Source organism: Opisthocomus hoazin, chromosome 11 (assembly GCF_030867145.1).
Source record: "Opisthocomus hoazin isolate bOpiHoa1 chromosome 11, bOpiHoa1.hap1, whole genome shotgun sequence".
In the NCBI taxonomy this organism is placed as follows: Eukaryota; Metazoa; Chordata; class Aves; order Opisthocomiformes; family Opisthocomidae; genus Opisthocomus; species Opisthocomus hoazin.
Genome location: NC_134424.1, coordinates 23160329 through 23181722, shown reverse-complemented (window position 1 = coordinate 23181722; position 21394 = coordinate 23160329). Strand labels below are relative to the sequence as shown.

General features: G+C 41.3%; 1 protein-coding gene across 6 annotated transcripts in view; it reads left to right on the top strand.

Moving 5' to 3' along the window:
• Positions 1 to 17239, top strand: part of HDAC11 (histone deacetylase 11) — a 32369-nt gene extending 15130 nt beyond the window's left edge. For 4 of the 6 annotated variants that reach the window (XM_075432684.1, XM_075432681.1, XM_075432687.1 and 1 more), the window contains 6 exons: positions 3105 to 3147; positions 4578 to 4654; positions 6399 to 6461; positions 8570 to 8666; positions 11754 to 11932; positions 15282 to 17239. In XM_075432684.1, the coding sequence (XP_075288799.1) occupies positions 3105 to 3147; positions 4578 to 4654; positions 6399 to 6461; positions 8570 to 8666; positions 11754 to 11932; positions 15282 to 15524 (702 nt within the window). In that variant the 3' untranslated portion in view covers positions 15525 to 17239. The remainder of the gene's footprint in view (positions 1 to 3104; positions 3148 to 4577; positions 4655 to 6398; positions 6462 to 8569; positions 8667 to 11753; positions 11933 to 15281) is intronic. The other 2 variants (XM_075432686.1, XM_075432685.1) reach the window with 1 other exon arrangement.
• The last annotated feature ends 4155 nt before the right edge of the window (positions 17240 to 21394 follow it).

Below are 21394 nucleotides of genomic sequence, written 5' to 3'. Positions count from 1 at the left end.
TTGTGTTGCTCTGTTTTCTTGGATGTAACTTAAAGAGCAGTGAGGTGAGGAAATAAGTGAAAGTGTTTGTGTCTGGTGCTTTTGTTGGAGCCTGAAAGTCTGCATAAGCATAAGAAAACCGGATAAACTGCTGAAAGTGTTAAACCAACCTGTAAGGAGAATTTAAGTCAATGAGTTTGGAAGGAACATGCTCGGTTTTGGATGAATCTTTAGACTTACTGGATAGTGGCAGCAGGCTGGATAACAAACAGTGCTGCCTCCTGCAGCAGGCATGAGCTGGCAGGAGCAGAGAGGCTGGAAGTGGAACACGGGGCATCGCCCCAGTGCAAACCTGCGTGCACTGCCTGGGGCGTTTTCCCTGGCAGTTCACCAGCGGGAGCTGGAGATGGCACCAAGCTGGTTTTGCTGGTGTCTGTGTGTGTAGCCATCTTGCTTTCACTGGGCTGCTGGCAAGTCTGGGGTAGTTGCACTTTTTTTTTTTTTTTTAAAAAACAAAATCCCTGACGTTATAGACTGGATAGTATTGGTGAGAAAGAATTCCAGCTTGATGTGGTTCGTGTAGTTCAAGGTAGTTAAAAAATTTTGTTGTCACTTGCAGGTGAAAAAGTAGCTCCATTCTGTCTCCACGTGGTCCTTCAGCACTTCAGACTCCTGCTCTGTTCTCTCTTCTGCTGGGTTCCTGGCTGCAGTCGGCAGGGGTTGTTGAGATGGGGGGTCCTGGTCTGCACGATCCCGTCTCAACAGGAACATGCGGAGTCTTCCCTTAGTATAGCCACACTGCCTTTCTGTACAGTAGTAACGGGGAACGAAGGAAATGGTAGAAGAGAAAAATAATTGGGAGGAGTCTAGAGTTTCCTAGTATTCTACCTTTGATATTTTTTTAGGGTATTAACAATACATGTGTGGGAAATCTATTTCAGCTTGGTTCTAGTAGCTGGAAAGCTGCCCGGCAGAAAAGGACCTGGGGGTGCTGGTTGACAGCCGGCTGACCATGAGCCAGCAGTGTGCCCAGGTGGCCAAGAAGGCCAGTGGCATCCTGGCTTGGATCAGGGGCTGTGTGGCCAGCAGGAGGAGGGAGGTGATTGTGCCCCTGTACTGGGCACTGGTGAGGCAGCATCTGGAGTACTGTGTTCAGCTTTGGGCCCCTCACTACAAGAAGGACACTGAGGGGCTGGAGCATGTCCAGAGAAGGGCAGCGAGGCTGGTGAGGGGTCTGGAGAACAAGTCTGACGAGGAGCAGCTGAGGGAGCTGGGGCTGTTCAGTCTGGAGAGGAGGAGGCTGAGGGGAGACCTTATCGCTCTCTACAACTCCCTGACAGGAGGGTGGAGTGAGGCAGGGGTTGGTCTCTTCTCCCAGGTAACCAGCTATAGGATGAAGGGCAATGGCCTTAAGTTGCATCAGGGCATGTTCAGATTGGATATTAGGAAAAATTTCTTTACTGCAAGAGTGGTCAGGCCTTGGACCAGGCTGCCCAGGGCAGTGGTGGAGTCCCCATCCCTGGAGGGGTCCAAAATATTGTGTAGATGTGGCACTTCAGGATATGGTTTAGTAGGCATGGTGGTGTTGGGTGGATGGTTGGACTCAATGATCTTAGAGGTCTTTTCCAACCTATGATTCTAACTAGTCAATACTTTCATTTAGTTTTGTGATGTTCTTCATTGTGCTTGTGTTGTCTCTGTTTCGTAAATGTGTGCTCAGTAGTGATAAAAGTGGTCATGTGGAAGAGCTGGTCGCTAGTTGTGGGTTGTGTCTCTGTGTCATGCACCCTGGAAGACGGGAGACATCGGTGAGCACCTTTGGATTGGCCTTGATGCCGTGGGTTGCTATTTTTCCCTTTTTGTTACGGGGAAATAGGTATGTAGCAGTTTTGATTCATCAGACAGTAAAATTTGTACAGACAATCTGCTGCTATTCCTGATGGTCCTGTTTATCATCAGAATTCCTGTTGAGTTTCTGTACTTTTAAATGATTTTTTAGCAATATGGGAAGATTGTTTTTTGGCGAGGAATCCCTAGGAAGTATGCCAAATCACAGATAATGTGCTTTCCCTCTGACTTAATGGGTTTTATAGTTCAGAAACTGCAGTCTTTTCTCAAGATCTAATTTCTGTAAGTTAGCAGGTTTGTAATGGGATGATGTTTACCTTCCCAGTAGTTTTCTGAATACTAAATTAGAATTGTTCAAATATAAGTATTGGTGATGAAGAATTCTCGGCTGTCCAAACTTCCTTTCATATATGATGTGTAATATGTTATTTTTCGTGATTATGAAAAGGAATAATCTGTTTTTACCTTTTTTCTCTCTTTTTTTAATTATAGCTAGTAATATCTTGTTTGACATGACACTTTAGGAATACTGCAGTTAAACACTTGCTTGACTCTTTCTGGCCAAAACAAGTCAGTTTTTAAAATTAAAATCTCATCATTTAAACCTCGTGTATCTCTTCTGTCAGTCTTTCCCTTCTGTCAATGTCATTTGCGTTCAAAGGAGAGATACAGGTACAGTTTTTTGTATTGGAGGGAAAAAGATTGATAGTAATCTATACTGTGTGTTATCACAGAGTGGTAGGGGTTGGAAGGGACCTCTGTGGGTCATCTAGTCCAACCCTCCTGCCGAAGCAGGGTAAAAGTGTGTTATGTACTTTAAAAAAATAAATGTAGTCAGATGACACTTTATACTGTAGCATTTTTCTGTCCCTACCCCCAGCTGAAACTCTTAATCTGTATTTACAGGATTTTGAGCTTATTTTTACATGAATAGGAAGGACATAGGGAGATTCTTGCTCTTTTTTTCCTTTTACCAGCACTTGTACTTTCCCTTTTTCTTATGGTTGCTAGGGGTCAGTGTTCATCTTGACACAGCACAGTTGTAGATCTGTTCAACTGCCAGAGAATGAAATACAGAGGAAACAGCAAATATTTTTTCAGCTAATGATGCTGAGGATAGTTTTGTGTGGTTCGTATTCAGGATGACCTGCAGTGGTAAAACAGCTGGTGGTTCGGGGACCGTGTCCGAGTGCCGAGGGCTGCATCTGGGGTGGAAGCAGGCAGTGTTAAGTGGTTGCCTCGCTCATTCGCGAAGTTCTCACTGTAATTTTCTTAAGGCAGGAAAACTTGCTGTTGATAGAGGCTGGGCGATCAATGTGGGTAAGTACAAATGAAGTGCATGAAATGGTACTTGAAGTACTGTGTTTAAAATCATATTATTTTCATTTAGCATGATGTATATTCTGTTTGTAATAACAGACAGTGACTGGATTGTGTTTAACTAAATTTAACTCTAAAGGAAAAAAAGTGGTAAAACTACTGGAGTTGTTTTCTTATCCATTATCGCCCATGTTGTAGTTCTACAATTAAAATATTTTTTCTGAAAGAAAAAAGGATAACTGAATAAAAATACGATACCATATATAAGGACAAGTGTTTGGATTGCAGTAGTGTGAAAAAAAAATTAAGGAAAAGTGTTTGGACTAAATGTAAATATTTCAATAACATCTTTATTTTCATTAAATTCTAAAATAACTTTCCTAGAACTTGTCAGCTAATTTATAGATTATACCAGGTCAAGCGACTGGTTGATAAGCTGGAGAGCAGGGCTGTACCAGTTAGTGTCTATTTTTGGCTGTGCAGTTTTTCCTGAAAAAAACTTGAATGAATGAATTATGAAGAATATAGTGAATAGAAATCTGCTCTCCAGCTCATAGCAAATAGTAATGCAAAACCAGTAAATTAATGAAGCAGTATTTTGTGTCGTGTAAGAATTAACTTGTCTTTTTCATAGAGCTCGTCATTTCTGGGATTTTTTTTCGGTTAATCCTTACATACATCTTCTACAGAGTGAATATCCAATGTTAAAAATTAGAGACATTAAAAAGAAACCCCAAAGCCTGTCATACTTCCTGATATATACAGTGAGCTGGTTAAGCTTCTTGCTTAGATATTTGTAGTGGATTTCTCAGCAAAACGTTCTGGTTTCTTGTATAAAAGTAGGTTTGGGGAGGGGGAGGTCGAAGTAATTTGTTTTTGGTGTAACGAGTGTGTGTGTGTGTTAAAGAGGAGTCCTGAAAGGTTCTTCTGGTCTGAGTGTTTGCAAAAGCCAATGGCGTGTGCAAATAATAACATCATAGTTCTTGGTTTGTTTTTTTTGGTATTATTTGAAACTGGTGTTCAGCGTAGAAAAGAACTTTCCACATGTCCTTTCCTCCTGCCCTGTGATGTTAATCATGCGGCCCCGGCATGCCGGGGGGAGCTGCGCTTTCGGAGCGGCGTGCCTCGTCACGGCGGCACCAGCGTTGCATCCGTACGGCTCTCAGTTCCGAAGGTGGTTGCTGGTTCAAGGGACAATTCCCCAGAATCTGGGCATCTGCAGATCCTTTGTCTGACGGCCCGGTGGGCTGCGTGTGAGATCTGTACAGAAACCCTGCGAGAGGTTTTGTGTTGCTAGGTAGGGGTTGGACAGCTCTAGGCATGGCATTTGCTAAAGAAAAAAAGGTGTAGGTGATCTCTGTCTCTTTGCAAAGTCCATCTGTGTTCCTTGGTATCTTAACTTTTCACCTCTTCAACATTTCTGTGTTTAGGGGGTGGTTTTCATCACTGTTCAAGTGATAAAGGTGGAGGATTTTGTGCATATGCTGATATCACGCTGGCTATAAAGGTAAGGAGTACTCTTAAACCAGTATTTTCTACTACTTGTGCAAATGGAAAAAAAATCCACATAAATTCTTAAGAGCTAATTTACATCTTAGTAGGAGAAAATAAAGCCATCTACAGATGGTAGGAATAGGAAAATGGTGTGGTACTTGATGCTGCAGAACACCACGCATTTGCAGTACTGTGAAGTGGAAGAGCTGCAGGGGTCAGATTATGGATGTAAATATGAACCACGACAACTGCATTAGTAATGTCTTCTTGCAAAAAAAACCCCTCAAAATCAAACCAGATTGCCTTTTAATATCCTCAGTGATAATTATCCTAGCCTTGCAGTTGAACCTGAAAATTCCACGAGTTTCAGTGGTTACAATCAGTACGAATGCAGAGACAGAAACCGTCTCTCTGAATCAAGCTGCACTATACAGTGCTCAGAGTGGTTCAAATTCATGAATAAAAATGTGAACATCTCCAAAATAATCACTGAATGTGAATGAATACATTTGGTATTTAGCGGTTGAAAGGCTGAACCAAGAGCCCTCTGCAATTAGGGCTTATTTTTATCAAATGTATTATGGCATGCTTGTATACTAGAATATTTAGAAAGTATAAGTAGTAACCAAGCATAAAAAAGCTCTAATGATTGCAGCACGCTATGACATAACATCCTAATTTCTCCACATGGTAATTTGCAGAAAAGTAATCCACAGTGGTCTGTTTTCCCTATCATTAAAAAACAGATTGAGAAATTATAGCGGGTGACAGTTTGTACAAAATCTTTGGGTTTTACCATGTCTGTATTAAAGATAGTAACTTGTCAAATTAAGACTCAAAGAATTATAATTTTTTTTTTTCTTCATGGATGCGGACTAAGAAATGAATTCTGTCAGTACAAGTGGCTTTGATGCATACAGTCCCTCCAGCAGCTTTTCACAAGCGGTTGGGTTTGTGCTTGTAGAGTTGGATGCCATCAGAGAGGACTGTTTCTTGCTTCCTGCTGCTGAGCCTCGCGTGTATCTCGCAAAGTTAGCTCCTCGATGTTTCGGGGCCTGTGCAGCTCTTGCTTCACCCTGTCCCAGCCCACAGTTGTTGCTGTTGCTTTCTCTGTGCTGACGCTGGTTCCACTCCAGCCCCTAAGAGCACCCACGCCGTGACCGGCCCGGTGGTCCCTAGGTGGACCTGTCCTTCTCTGCCTGGCTGGCGTGGGGCGCGGAGATGCAGCAGCTACACCCGTGAGCGGCCAGGGGCACTGCGACAGGGCCTACTGCCCTGGGCTGCCGTCGCCTGGCTCGGTGCTGTGGGCTTGTGCCTGTCTGCGGCGTCTGCCTTACAAGTGAGAGTGGGATGCTGTAGGAGGACACGTCCTCGGTCCTGTGTCGTGTCTGGTGCTTTGCAGGAGAAAGAGGAGATGAGCAGAAATAACTTTCTTCCCTCTCCCCACCCACTTTCTCGGCAGGTAGGTAGATACCTGCACAGATGACTCTGAAATGCATGTTTCATGGTGGAAGCATATAGATTTTCTTTTTTTTTATTGCATAGCCCCAGAAATTATCTTTATATGTGAAATAACTAGAGCTTTTGTCGTTGAACGTGTTAGAGTTGTTTAGCCATTTATTTGGTGAATGAAATGAATAAGCGTGCGCTGCATTCAAGTCAGAACAGTAATATACTGTGCAAGCTTCAAGCCTCCGGTGTAATCTGTCGCCTAACTTCATAATTTTCTCCATGTTTTTCTTTGCTTATATATCCAGTTCTTATTTGAAAGAGTACAAGGGGTGTCTAAAGCCACGATTATTGATCTGGATGCTCATCAGGTGAGTAACTTACCTGTATTCAGTGCTGCAGATGTTTTGCTCAAAATAGAAGTGTGTGATAAATACCATTTTTTCTAATAGTATAAAATCTCAACTCACAGAATACAAAGTTAATCATAGATGATGGGAACTAGGAATGGTTTAGTTGTTTAATTATTTTATGGTACAAAAGGCTGTTAAGCCAGTTTAATAAAATTAAACTGAATTGTAGCTCCATCATGTGGCTACATGTAAAAATACTTTTGTGTTGTGTACTGCATAACAGTCTCCAGAGTAGATCTTTATCCTGGAGGAAACAAGAATCTCTTAAAACACAATTACAGTTATTTGAGCGTGCACAATCATTGCAGCAACCTTTGCAGGGAAGGAGTTTGACTTTCAGTGTTTTAACGGAAAGCCTGGCTTCAGGCTGATGAAGCAGAGAAAACCTCTCTTCACCTGGTGAAGTCATTTACTGTGGGTGCCAAGAACAAATCTCATCTTTGGTAGGATTTCCAAAATAAATCCTGAAAGGAGGGTAGTAGTATTTTTGAAGTAGCACCTGATGCACCAAGATTATGTCCCGTCTGAAGTGTTGAAGATAATTTAGTATGTATAAATAAACCACTGTTAAGTAGCTCCGTTGCAGTGAGGAAGCCTAATGGCTGCAAGTCTTCCATCTTCTGTCATTTCTCTTATCTGCAAGTTAAGACAGCCTAAAATTCCCATGAAACGAGGACATGGATTAGGCAATAGAAAAATGTCCAGTGTTGATGGATCTCTTCAGCCACCTCTCAGGGTGTGCATTTTTTGTGCTTTTCTGGGGTGTTTTATTTGTTTTTTTTCAAGACAACTTGGAATGTGTTTTGATTTTCAGGCATTATGCTGATAATCTCAGCCCGCCCAGTAAATCACCGCTTTCTGTAATTCTGCTTTTGGGGAATGAGGGGGGTGTGAAGTAGTAGCTCAGCAGGTCCTTCTGAAGTCTGCTTAGATATTCTATGTCTGCTTAAAGATATTTTCAACTTGCAAGTGTTGCTATTCTTTCACCTTGCCTAAGCACATAGTTCACCCTGAGGATCTCCTGTTCTAGGCTTCTGTTCGTGAGCAGATTCCGTGTGGAAGAAAGGTGCTGAAGAAATGAGTAGGGACTGCTATTTTTTAGCATGAAGAAAGGCAGTTCTGGTGCTTCTCATGCCCTTTTTCACGCATGTTGGCTGACTTTAGCCCAGTGATTCTTTCTTGTTTATTTGTTTGTTCCCAGGAGGGGAATTGTAGCAGAAATGTAGCTTAACTGTCCGGGGACATAAATGACCTAACTGAATGGCAGAAGTTGTATCTGTGGAAATGTTTGTTTCTATAGCTCAAATGAAATTCGAGGAGGGGTGGGGTGGGGACTGGGGACCTGCATGATACACTGATTTCAACAAAATTATCTTAGTAATTGCTGTGAAAAGGGGATTTTTATACAAGTGGGAAAAAAAGTCTAAAGGAGAGCCAAAAGAATACTATTTTAAATTTGGAAATGGGGAGGGAAATAGTCAGAATCTGAGTTTTCTCTTGGGTATCCATCTTTAAACCAAATACAGTCTTTTTGTAGGGAATTGCTGGTGTCAAACTAGGTTAAACTGTTTGGTCTTTAGTGTTCGTAGTTTTGACAGAGATTACTTGTCTCACCAAGGCTTGAATTATCAAGAGCTGTAGTCTGCTTTGTTTGTTTATTAATCCTTCTATAAGAATATGACTCTTCATGCAGCAGTTGGAAGTGACTTTTTTTCCACAATTGGAAGATGAGAGATCTGTTTGGTGGCCACAGTTGCCTTTGTGATGCTGCTGAGGACAATTAGCTTCTAGTTTTCGTTTATTTTTCTTATATGTACGATGACATCTATGATAATTATCTTCACAGAGATAGAAGGACATTGATTTTGATAATACCTGCAGTCTTCAGACTGGTACTGTCAAAGCCCCCAAAACTCTACACCTCAAAATAACCTCCAAAACTATAAAGAAGAGAATGACACAGGAGTTTTAAATATTAGACCTTTGTAGTCTTAATTACTTTAGAATTTGCAAATTATTGAATTCTGTGTTAGTGTGCTAGGCATAGCTAACTGTGTTTCCTTCAGGGAAATGGCCATGAGAGGGACTTTATGGATGATCATCGGGTGTATATTATGGATGCATACAACAGATATATTTATCCAGGGGATGGGTTTGCTAAACGTAAGTATAATTAAAATTTATATTCCATAATGTAAAAGACCTACTGTGTTGTTAAATAACTTCTTCATTTACTAAGAGGTTTCTCTGCATCAATGTTGACTAGAGGTTTTGGGTTTTTTTAATTTCACATTGGAGATACCATTTTCAATGATCACTGCGATGTATCACAATGGTGTTAATACTGTGGTGTTTTCCCTCCCTTCTGGAATGAATTTCTGGAATGCAAGGTGCGAGTATTGCATGGACTGTGTTAGCAGTCCATTCAGAAGCTGACGCCATGCTTAGACCAGTGAGTTAATCCCCTTGATCTAAAGAAAACTGTTAGAACTTAATCTTTCCTTTACACTAAATTTAGAAAAGAATTCACTCAGGATTGGTTAATACTGTGTAAAAAAGTTTCCTGTTCTTTTGAAAGTTATAATTTGAGATTTACGTGGTGTCTTTCCAGTAGAACTTGTTTTATAAGTATCTAGAAAACAAAATGCATCTGATTGTGAAACAAATTGGGAAGCAAAAGGGAGTCATGCAAATGTTAAGAGCTGGTGCCTGATTTTGTTTTTTTTTTTTATCCTCTTGTTTATTCCTACTGTGGTGTTGTGTCTGGTGGCCTGTCACAATTCATTAGGGGGCTTTTGCTAATGGTTAAATTGGAATGCAAAAGCCCGCAGTTTATTTAATCTTTGATTCTGTAACAGTGTCATTTATTACAGGCTTAATGTGTTAACTGAATCATGGTTCATTGGGGGAGATGTTCTTCTGCTGTTGAACTTCGATGACGCTGTCATTCTGAAAAGCCTACTTGGTTTGGATTCTTGGCCAGAATTAGGTGCAGTGCATAGTACTTCTTGCGTTTTAACTAGTAAAGATTTTGAAAATTGTAGTGTATGTATTTCAAGGTATTAAACTGAAAAATGACAATGTGAAGCACAGCATGACTGTAAGCAGACAAACTGTAAGCGTGTGAAGATTTATTTTTTTCCTGAGAAAAGCATCCCTTTATTCGTGTATCAAATGGCAACGTTTTGAACAGATGGATTAAGACCAAAACAGAGTCAGCCCTTGTTAGCAGCTCTGAAATACTGAACTCGCCCCTCTCCTGGGAAGCAGGGAATACTGCCATTCCCTTGCCACAGATGACGTGTGAGGCGCAGAAGGCTGCAGCCAAAGGCATGTGAATATGGAGGTCCTCCTTGTAGTTTGTATAAGGGTGTCTAAACAGGAGTTCGGTGGCTAAATCCTTCAGACTTTCTCTTGCTAGGTGACCAGAGGAAGAGGAGATCAGAAAGGGCATCTTTTTGAAGGGGGAGGTAGAGGCTTGAGCCGGAGAGCTTGAATCCTGAGAGTAAACTCTGAGAACTGTCTCCCTGGACTTCATACTTACTTTCTCCAGGTTTTATTACAGGAGTCTCTTCTGTACAGTTTTTGCACTGTACACTTCATTTAAAAGAAAAAAAGACTAGCTAATATTGCCTAATGCTTAGCCATAAGCATGTGGAGTCCCTAAGGGGAAGTAGTTTGGAATTACACAGAGGCTTAGGAAGAGAAAGGAGATGATGGATGGAAAAAAGGGCTAGCTCACTGAAGGACGAGCATAAAAAGTCGGGAGCTGAAACTCAAATTTGAGGCCTTAAAAAAGCATTGCTGTTGATCTGAGTGCCATTTTACCTGTTTTCAAAGCTGTAGAAGTATATTCACTAGTTAGCAAGAGATGGGCAAAAGGCTATCAAATGCAAAAGCTGTGTTCGTTCTAACCTACAGCTCCATCGCTGTGTCCATCAGTAATCCCTGATCTGGGTAATAACTAATCACTGCAATTCTGTGTTTTGTGGTGGAGATGAAGGCAGGAGACCTAGAGGCATGCAATCTTATTCACAATTGTCTCAACTTTTTGATGGTTTTATCAGAACAATAGTTACTTGTTCCCCGTGCTAATGTGTTTACCTCCTTCTCTAAAGCTCGATCCAGCTAATGGAGCCTTTACCCTGAAGAGGCTCTAAGTGCTGTTCAGAAGAGCACAGCTGTGCAGACTTTCACGAACATTTATATAAGAATTCGGGGAAATATCTCATAAACAAAAATCTTTGGAACTAGTGTTCACGCAGTAAAATCAGGGGAAGAAAAAGTGCTTCACTGATGTTGAACAAGCATGAAACCAGAAAAAAACGTACCCATCCATCATGGGAACAAGTATCATTCTGTGTTGAATGCATTCATGCACATTTGGTGAGTGGATTCATCCACACTTAAGATTTAATACTCCACATCATTTAATTCAAGGCACTGGGTGTGGTGAGGTGGAAGCCATACCTTGAAACACCTCTGATATAGATCTGATTAGTTCAGGTTTAGAGTTACACATAAGTCCGTAAAAGCACCCAGAGCTAGGCTGCATAACCTTGGGTTTCTTTCCTCTACCTTCTCAACTCTCCTCTTCTACTCCTAATGTTTTATTAGAAGCTTTAGAAATAATTTGATTTAAATTAAGAATAGATATTTGCTCTTCTGGTGGGATTACAGGGTAAGAACATTAAATTGAAAATGCTTGGGGCAAAGCTGAATCTTGTTATGTATTTATGAAGCAGTTCACATAAATTCGTGATCCCTTGCTGTTAAATTTGGAGCGTTGTGATAAAAATATCTTAATTTGTCTGTGATATTTATCTTGGGTTGTTTTTTTTTCCCCAACTGTTTCTCTGCAATAGGAATTCGGTGTTTTCTTTCCCTTATGTTTTATTTAGGTTACTTTTCAGTTAATAATTTTCTCTGTGATTTCTTTGCTGATTTGGTAAATGGGCATGTAGACCAGCTGCTTTTCAATAACATTTTCTACTTGTGTCTCGGAGATATCCCTCCCACTCCCCGTTCTAATTTTCTCTCTTCAGTGGAATTTTTTCAAGGTCATTGTGCTTACGTTTGCTGGGAAAACAAGTAGTTGAATAATTTTCCTTAATTCAAGGTTCTGTGAAAATGCAACGTGTTTACAGAATTTCCAGAAATACTATCTGTTTGTCTTGCTTACTCCAAGTCTTGCGTTTGCTTTCAAAGCAATGCTTTGTTTATTCGGTATCATTGAAACGTTTTTTTTAGGTGCCATAAAACGCAGGGTGGAGTTAGAGTGGGGTACAGAGGACACAGAATATCTTCAGAAGGTACATACTCACGTGGAAGGAGCATTGAATGAGTTAAAACCTGACATCATTGTTTATAATGCCGGGACGGATATTCTGGATGGCGATCCGTTGGGAGGACTTGCTATTTCGCCTCAGGTTTGTATAATCCTAAAATACCTACAGCCTTTCCCTCCTCGCTGGGTACTGAAGGCAGTCCCGAGAGTGACTTGCTTTGGGCAGTTCGTTAGGGGAAGGTAGGGTGCATACTTTAGACTCAACTGGAGCATTCTCCTGTGAGAGATACATACAGACACATCTCTGTTGCTCTTTCACCATACTTTTTTTTTGTTGTTGTCTCTTTCTGCCTCTAAATAATTTTGTTCATCAGGTGCCTGTTCTGATGTCACTTCTCTCAAAAATACGCTGATTTTGAACCTCCAGACATTAACCAGAGGGCTATATATTTTCCCACTTTACCTGACACCTCTTTTTCCTGTTTGGTTCATTCTTTCTTTGTTTCTTTTCCCCTCATGTAACCCATTTTGCAATACGTTTTTCATCTCTTGTCCACAGTAGATATCTTACACTTAATTTCCTCTGTAGGATTCCTGGCCGTTTTAAACGGCTCTTCTTGTATCATCCAGTTCTAGTGATTTTGTGCAGCCTGTCTGTGTGTTGTTAGCATATGAACAGATTCTTTTTTTTCCCCTTCCCACATCATTTTCTATACAAATATCATTACCCTTTTTCAGTTCAGTTAACCTGATACCAAACTGGGGAGAAAAGGTATAATTTTTGATTTATTCTGTATAGCTTCCTAGAAGACTTCATCTTCCATTTTCTCAAAATAAATAAAAATATACATATCTTGTTTTTCCTCCATTGATGATTCCTTCTCTGATAGTTCTTCGGTTCTGTGTCTCTCCTGTTTTCACATTTCGTTCTCTTTTAGCATCTACCAGTTCAACATAGAAAAGTGCTTTCGTGATTTGAGAGCTCGTGGGCTCACTCGATCTGTTCAGTTTTCTTTCTGTTCTGCAGTACTTCTGAAATGCTTCCTCTTGCACACAGCTTTAGTTCCTTGCTGGTTTGGTTTTTGTTTGGCTTCCTTATATATTTCTTCATTCGTATCCTCTCTGTCTCTGAGCATCTGCTTCACTGCTGACTGCCTGCAAAGTCCTCGATGGACCCAACGTGGGGTGGCTTGGGAGCTGCTCTGAATTGCCAGGTTTTGTTTCCTTTGCTGAGTAAAAGTCTCTAAGGAGAAAGGAAGAGCTTAGGGGCTTGGACTTGTTTTGATTTTGGCCTGGGAGAGGATATGACCTCAGGTGTAAGACCTCGTTTGGTAGAGCAGAGCTTTTTGGAAAGCAGTGGCTGCCAAGAGGATTGGAAGCTTAGTGACAGATGGAGAAAACTTTAAGATGTGCTTTTTCAAAATTTGTTTCTGCTGTTTGAGAAGGAACAGTGTTAATAGCTGAGAAAAATGAGTAGTTGTAGCTTGTTGGGTGCTGGGTAGGGAAAGGAGACAGGAAGGTGAAATGATACTTGTGGTCACAAGCAGAGATGAAAGGTGGAGTGCGGTTTCTCTGTGTGACTGGTGGCTCAGGTGCCTGATGGAAAAAAGGTTTCTGTAGCTCAAGCCCATGTTTTCTGAATTGACAGCAGGGTTTCTGCTCGCTCTGATCTTGTTGGCTTAGGTGTGAATGGTGTGTTTTACCACGCTCAAAATCCCAGGCTGCTGGAAATGCCGGAACTGAGGACATTGAACCTGGATAATTTAGCTCTTCAAGGTTCAGTAGCCCTGTCTTCGGTCCTACAGTTGTAGATGTCATTCATATTTTAAAATCTTTCTACAGTGTTAATCCTACTCAAAATTATGCCTCTTCAGAGTGCTATGAGTGATAGTTTCTTGGTGCTTGAGGCTATAGCTGGAAAACTCGAGGTGTAGCAGGCAAGTCCCTCTTATCTTTGTAAGTGGGAACTGTATTGGGCTGTCATTTTCATTTGAAGTATTTTCTTTCTTGGTGGCGTGCAAATGCTGGGGTAAGCCCATGTGTTTCCCCTCAGTTGTTCCAGGCTCAGCCCCAGCGATGCTGGCGCAGGGATGAGGTGGTTCGGCTCCTGTGAGTAGTGACTGCTGCCAGTCCCGGGGTGCTGTGCTGTCCGCTGCGTCCCGCGAGGGTTCCCGAGGGACGTGCGCCTCACCCTCTAGTTCTGGTGCTTCCTGCAAGGATCTGTTCCTAATAGAATTCTTCAGTTTTCTTTGTCTTATTTTTCAGTTATTATTCCTTACTCCCATTGTTCTTTTATAGGGCTGTGTCAAACTATACAAAAAGCATTACTGTTGTATAGTTTCACTAAATATTTTTTCAGCTACGATTGAATTTTGTTCTTTTACCATTTGTTTGTGGTCTGACTTTTTTTGATGGCAGGGTGAGATTTCTTGATGTATTTACAGTCTTCCTCTGACCAGTCTGAGTGGTGCATACTCATTTTGTTGTCCACTTTTGCTGCTGCTTCCCTAGTTTTTTATATTTGGTTGCATTTTAATGCCTTTTCCTTTCTCCAGCTTTTGCAGTTACTGTAAATTTTGAGCTGTCCATTGTAAGCTGCTGTCTATTATGTTGGTTTTTTTAGGAGTTGTAAAGGATTATGTATGCCTCCTGTGTATCTTTGGTTTTTTTCTGCTTTTACTTTTTTCACAAAAGTAGATTTTAATTTGATTTTTACTTATTTCTGATTTCTCTTTCCCCACCTGTACTTATTTGAAACCCAGAAGACTCCAAGTCTTCTGTTGTATGGTTTCAATGACAGCACAGTACCTCTTGGTCAGCAGTCTCTGTTATTTTTTAGTTCCATCCCCTACTCTGTTAGTAAGAGGTTATTTAGAATTTATTTTCCTTTATATGGATTTATCATTACTTACATTCTGCAATTCCCCCTTCAGCCATGGATTCTTTTAGTATTAACTTTGAAAGAAACTGGAAGCTTATAATTCAGCTAGTGATTGTGAACGTGTAAAATCTGTTTGACTTTTTTGTTCTTCTGTAGGTTTCTGAAATCTTGATCAAGTTGCTAGACTCTTGTCAGAGGGTGCTGTGCGAGTTGAGCACAAACTAAAGAGCTTTGAATTCAAATAATCTTTTAGTCTTAATTCCTCACCTGTAGGGTGAACATCTCTAAATTTTGTAGTCAGTTTAGACTTTATGGCCTTTGAGCAGGAATTCTTCTAGGAATTTATACTGAAGACTTTTATCTGTTGTGTGTTCTAAAATCAAGTCAAGGATTTTTGATTTGCTGCTTTTCCTTTTTTTAATTATTATGCCTGTAAACCTGCTAACGGGACTTCTAAATTACTTCATTTGTATTGTAAAATGTTGGGCTTAATTCACTTATCAAGCATCCAGTACTATAAATCTGTAAACCACAGGCTAGAACTAAAATACCAGATTTGATTCACTGTGGTTTTTTTTTTTTTTCTTTTGTAACTGTTGTAAACTTGCAGGGAATTGTGAAGAGAGATGAAGTGGTGTTCAAGGCTGCCAGGAGCCGCAGAATCCCAATCCTGATGGTGACATCGGGAGGCTACCAGAAGAGGACAGCGCGGATTATTGCTGATTCCATCCTCAATTTGCACAACCTGGGGCTTATTGATAAGGAGCTAGCAGCCAGTGGAGTGGCAAATCCCAAGGTAGAGCAGATGATCAGAGACTCTGCTAAAGGCTTGGCCAACTTGTCCCTGCAATGACGAGTTACTAAATTTTAGGAAACAGCTTCCTGGTTTAGGAGCAGGAAGTCTCCGCGTGATTATCAGGGTTAATATAACCGATTTTTAAAAGACTTAACTTGCCTGTAAAATAACACAGTAGAGATAATATGCAGTCACAGAATAACTGTGTCTAGCTTCTGAAGCTATCCTGAGCAATGGCAACAAATCCTTTTAAGCTAATTGAGACATATACTCGAGGGTACTGTCAGTTTATAACGTGACTGTAGAGAGCTTTAATTGCTTCTCTTATTGTAATGGGTAGCCTGCTATGTTGAAGGAGCTATGCAGTTGGTATCCAAAGACTGTCCCAGACCTATTTCAGATGCTGCAGTTCGGACTGTGGTGGGAGAAACATGGACTAAACCTACTGGCTCTTTTTTTAATTTTATTTATTGCTTTTTTATTGAAATATTGTTATAAAACAAGTTCTGTGCAGGCTTCAGTTGTCAGTTTAATACTAAAGTTAAGTGCAATACTATAAAAAACAGTTCAGTTGGTTGGTAGGCTTTGAAGCCATAGCCTATTAGAACGAAATGTCACTAATTTATATTTTATTCCTGTTGTTGAGAGTGACTTAAATCCTATTTATAAACACCTTGAGAGATAACATATGAAATGCCTTTGGCTCCATATGCAAATGAGCCATAAGGGCTCAGCATTAACAGTCTAGTTTTTGCCTTTCTTAATGAGGCTCGCATATAAAAGGCGATAGTTACTATGCATTGTAAATCACAGAGTAGAGAAACTACGATAAAATAAAAACTAATTTCAGAATTCTGAGAATTCTTGCAGAAAATATTATGTAGAAATATCAGGTATCTTTTATGATGGCCAGCTTGTCAGGTATAAAACAAGGAAGGGTAAATTTTGATTCCCCCCCCTCCCCCAGTGCTGTGGTTTTCACTTGCTTGAAGAGTAATGGTCCTCACAGTGGCAGTCATAGTAGGTAACCAAATTGTTCATTTTTACAGATAAAATACAGTGAAATTTCTGCATGAAGTTAATGTGCTAACTTTATATGGGAGCTTCTAGGAGGGTTTGGGAATGAAACGGTGTATTCGGAAGCAAATTCAGTACACTAACTGTGAAGTCTGGTTTTGTTTAAGTTGGTGTATTTTGCATTAGGTACTCTTCCTAGCATTGGGCTGTAAACATACTAAACTGTATATTTTGCAAGAGCTTTTTAAACTTCCAAGTATTCACTGATTTGTGGTACATCATGTTTAGGTCCGAGCCTTTCTGTGAAGGAACACCAATATTTTCCTTGTAGTATAACTAATGTGTAAGCTATTTAAGGAATGTTTAATTAGAATACTTACCTCACTTAGTGTTGATTTTTAGATTGATGGAGTTTCTTAATTGTAAGAACTTGCACAATTGCTATAAATGTCTGCTTTAAAACAGATTTGACATATTGCACTAATTTTGAGTTGCAAAATGGTTATTAAAAAGCACTTTTAAATTTCTTACCAGGACCATCAGAGTATAACTGATGTTGAGATTTATTTTTTCTATACTGTCTGATGTTACTGAAAGATGTTGTTATTGTTTCATATAATTTTTATGAAATTATAACATTTCTATAAACTAAACCCCTGTCATAGTACCATATGGTCTTTTCCAAAACATTTTCCATTTGTGTTAACATGTTTATATTGTTTCCCCTCGGTGGAGATTAAAATGATGTTGAACAATGCTGACTGACTTTTTTTTTTTTCTGTTCACATGTATCTTGGCTGCCAGACTTTGAATGGAACAGTTTATTGAAAAGACAAGAAGATGTGTTTTTCATGCTTAAAATGTAAAACTGAACTGGAGGGAGTCTCAAGGGTGAATAGCACAGGGTTTGCCAGCAGCGGATGGCTTCCCTGAGAGTTAGTGTGTTGACCTCTTAAAGTGAACTTAGAAGTTCTGTATCCAAATCCTTTTTAAGGTGCCATCATAAGGGGTTAAAGGCGCTTCCTAATTCCAAATTACGTTCCATTACCTGTGTTGTAACTCCTATTTTAAGTATTTTATTGTTACAGGTATTAAACTGTAAACTAAGCTTCTATTAAGGCTACAGTAGTTTGTTAGAGGTCTTTTACAAGTCAGTGTCTTTTCAGAGAGAACTAAATGTTTGCAGAAGAGCCTGCTAGCTTTCAGATTCATCTGTAAAATTTGTGATCGGTAAGCAACAAACACATTGACTGCATGTTCAGTGTTCATTATAAAGTTAGAATTGGTAAACACATTTTTTTTTCCCTGTTTTTCAAAAATTTTAATGCAGTGTAATATTTGACTTGTTTGGTAAAACAAGAAGATGTATTTCTACACATTAAGAAGTGGTCCAAGCTAAATTATAGAATCACAGACTGGTTTGGGCTGGAAGGGACGTTACGGTTCATCCAGTTCCAGCCCCCCTGCCATGGGCAGGGACCCCTCCCACCAGCCCAGGGTGCTCAGAGCCCCGTCCAGCCTGGCCTTGAGCCCTGCCAGGGAGGGGGCAGCCACAGCTTCTTTGGGCAGCAGGGGCCAGGGCCTCACCACCCTCAGAGTGAAGAGTTTCTCTCTTCTGTCTAATCTAAACCTACCCTCTGTCAGTTTGAAGCCATCACCCCTTGTCCTGTCACTCCAGGCCTTTGTCCCAGCCCCTCTCCAGCTCTCTCGCAGCCCCTCCAGGCACTGGCAGCTGCTCTAAGGTCTCCCCAGACCCTTCCCTTCCCCAGGCTGAGCAGCCCCAGCTCTCCCAGCCTTTCCTCCAGCAGAGGGGTTCCAGCCCTCGGATCATTGCTGGGGCCTCCTCTGGCCCCGCTCCCACAGCTCCAGCTCTGTCCTGTGCTGAGGGCTCCAGAGCTGGACGCAGGACTCCCGGGGGGTCTCAGCAGAACGGGGCAGAGGGGCAGAATCCCCTCCCTCTCCCTGTGCCCACACTGCTGGGGATGCAGCCCAGGGCACGGGTGGCCTTCTGGGCTGCCAGCACACGCTGCCGGGTCATGTCCAGCTTCTGTGTACTGTTTTTCAAAAAGAACAGTACAACAATGTGTACTATTTTTCAAAAAGAAGTGGTGAAACTGTTTCTGATTTGAATTTAGACCACAGATACATATTCCATAGTTAATATACTGTTATCATTAGGCAAGTTCACTGAAAATTTCATCCTGGAAACCTTGCCTTGACCTACCACCATCAAAATTTTTAGCTTTGACAAAAGGTTTGATTCAGATTACTTAAGAAGGAAGTAGTGAGGATGATTCAATAGCTTACAGTTTGTGTATGAACATGCATTTCTTGCTAGCCATCCATGTGTGAAATTTATTTAAAAAATAAACTGAAGATTTGGTGTTTTCATCTATGTGATTTGCCTCTCTGGCAGTCCGCACACAGTACAGAACTTGGCATTAAAAACACAGAGTATTGTGGTCTTAGTCTTACACGGCGAAATTATAGCTTTGGATGGTAATACCAGTTTCTTTCACACTGAAGGTAGGAAGTTTTTGTGTGTTTGACTGTCAGCTGTGATGAAACAAAAAAAATTACAAAAAATAATGGGTAGACAGCTTTTGGGGGGGGGGCAGGTAGTGCTTATGTTTGAGTAATCAATGTCCGTGCTCCCAGGTTCCCTGCTCCTTGCTGCTCCTCACAGCTTGAGGAACCTAAGGACCCTGAAGCCGTTCCCTGGAACCTTCTGGTCCTGCTACCAGAGTAAGTTGTGCAGCGGTGTTTCTGCCTCCTCTTGCACGGACAACAAGCACACAGTTCTCGGTGGTAGCTGTGTATGGCCTTTGTGGTCTGCGAAGTGATACTTGGGCATTTCTTGTACTTTCCAAATTGTACTATGCAATGGTGTCCTAGGTGCAACATAATCATAAATGATTATTCTGGAACTGCATGTTTGATTTGTGTAAAATAAAAAAAAAGGGGGGGGGGAGAAGGTGTTCAAGGCTGACCTAAAATAATGCATCTTGTCTTAAATTTAGTCTTTAGTAGAGTTCTAACAGATTGCAGTGTTTTGTAAGAGCAAAGGCAAAGATGTGTCTTCCTTCTTTCACTTTTGACACCTACGAATGTAATTGATCATGTTAGCCAAAAGCTTGCTGGTTATTCTGTGATTTTTTTTTTTTGCCTTTTTATTTGCTATGGAAGAGGGCAAAGTAGACTTAAGGTCTGTTTAGGTCTATAGCAGGGATGGGACAAGGAAACTGAACATTTTATGAACAAGAAGCTGCAGCTCGCTCTCTACTTCCCTTGCACGGGATGCTGGAGCCGCAGCCAGCAAGAGCCTCTGTGCTTGTTGTACGAGTCAAGTAGAATCGTTCCTAGTACATGCAGGTATCAGCAGATTTATTTGCTTCTTCCCTGTATTGTATGCTAGCTTCTATGTCTTTTCATTCTTTGCTGATCTTCCCTGGGACACCCCTCCACCAAAAGCGTCACCAGGGACATTCTGCTTTTTTGTGCTGGTGACCAGGACTTGATGTGGGCACAGTTCACCAGCTGCAGTACAGCTCCCTGCTGACTGATTCTTGCTTTATAGAGGCCTCCAGCTGCTTAGAAATTCTCAGCGTAAGGGCTTGGTGGGATTTGGGCTTGCTTGTTTTGGTCTGAGCTGCCTGAGAGTTTGGATCTTGTTCAGTCTGTGAGATTTTCAGAAATGGATGTGTCGAGGCAGGCTCTGCGTGTGCGCCCCAGGAGCCGAGTACGTGGCAGGTATGCACAGCAGCTTCTGCTGACAGTTGTTTGTGTTTTAGGGTAAGCAGCTCAACAGGGTCCCAGATCAGAAAGAGATGTTTGATTGCTGCCAGAGTAGAAGTAATGCATAATAGCTTGTTCAGGAATGGAAGCAGAACCGGATTTTAATTGGATTCCTTTACGAATCAAAACAAGTTGACAAATATCAGAAGTAGATGTGTGGTTTTTTGTGTGGGATGTCCAAAAACTAGCGTGTCTAATGGTTCTTAACTTCAAGATGTTATGATTGCCTTGGAGCATTATTGTAAATGAGATGAGCTAGTCTTTGCCAAGACTACATCCTGTGATAATCATAGAAGTGGGGATTAATGGAAAGCAGAGGTGAAAAGACATAGCTGCAGGTGACGTGATGCAACCGCCGTAATCAGTCGCAGTTTCAGGATAGCACTGTTTTGGCTTAGCAGGGGAGGTAATGGAAGCAGCCCTGCTGTGGGCATAAGCAAGGGGGTGAAGTTCTCAAGCAGGTAAGCAGTTCTAAAGATTCTAATTCCTGTTTACTTACTTTTCCAGAACAGTTAAAATGTAATTATTTGAACATTGTGAGATTCGAGTGCTCTTTTAAAAAAAGCATTGATTCATACAGCTTCTGTAAGAAGAGTGTTAAAAATGGCATCGTGAGCAACGGCCGAGCTCAGCTGCGCTGTGACGGAGAGCTTGAGCAGGGGCCGTGGCTCAGGCGTGCCAGGGAGCGTCGTGACCTGTGCCTGGCTGCCAGAGGCAGCTCCCGCTGCGGTCCTGGAGAAGGGCTGGCGGGTGACACCGCTGAGCTCCAGGCATCCCCTGCTGAGCTCGCTAACATCTTGTGTCCTTTTTCAGGTATCCCTGCGAGGTCGCACCAGACTGCTCATTGCCATCCGTATCTTTTCATGGAGTTTACAGGGGTTTCCTAACATGCTGTTAGGGGAAGTGCTCAGACTGTCGGAAGCTGCAAACAGCAATACTGATGAGATCGGCCCTTTCTGGATGAATCGCTTCAGCTTCATGGTATGCTGTCGCTGAAATTGGTTCTGAGGTTAATTGTGTTTGTCTTGGCCACTGTTTCTGAAAATTGCCTTTTGTTAATCAGAAACAAACAAACAAAAACCCAAACCCAACCCCCAAACTTCTGGGCAAGTTTT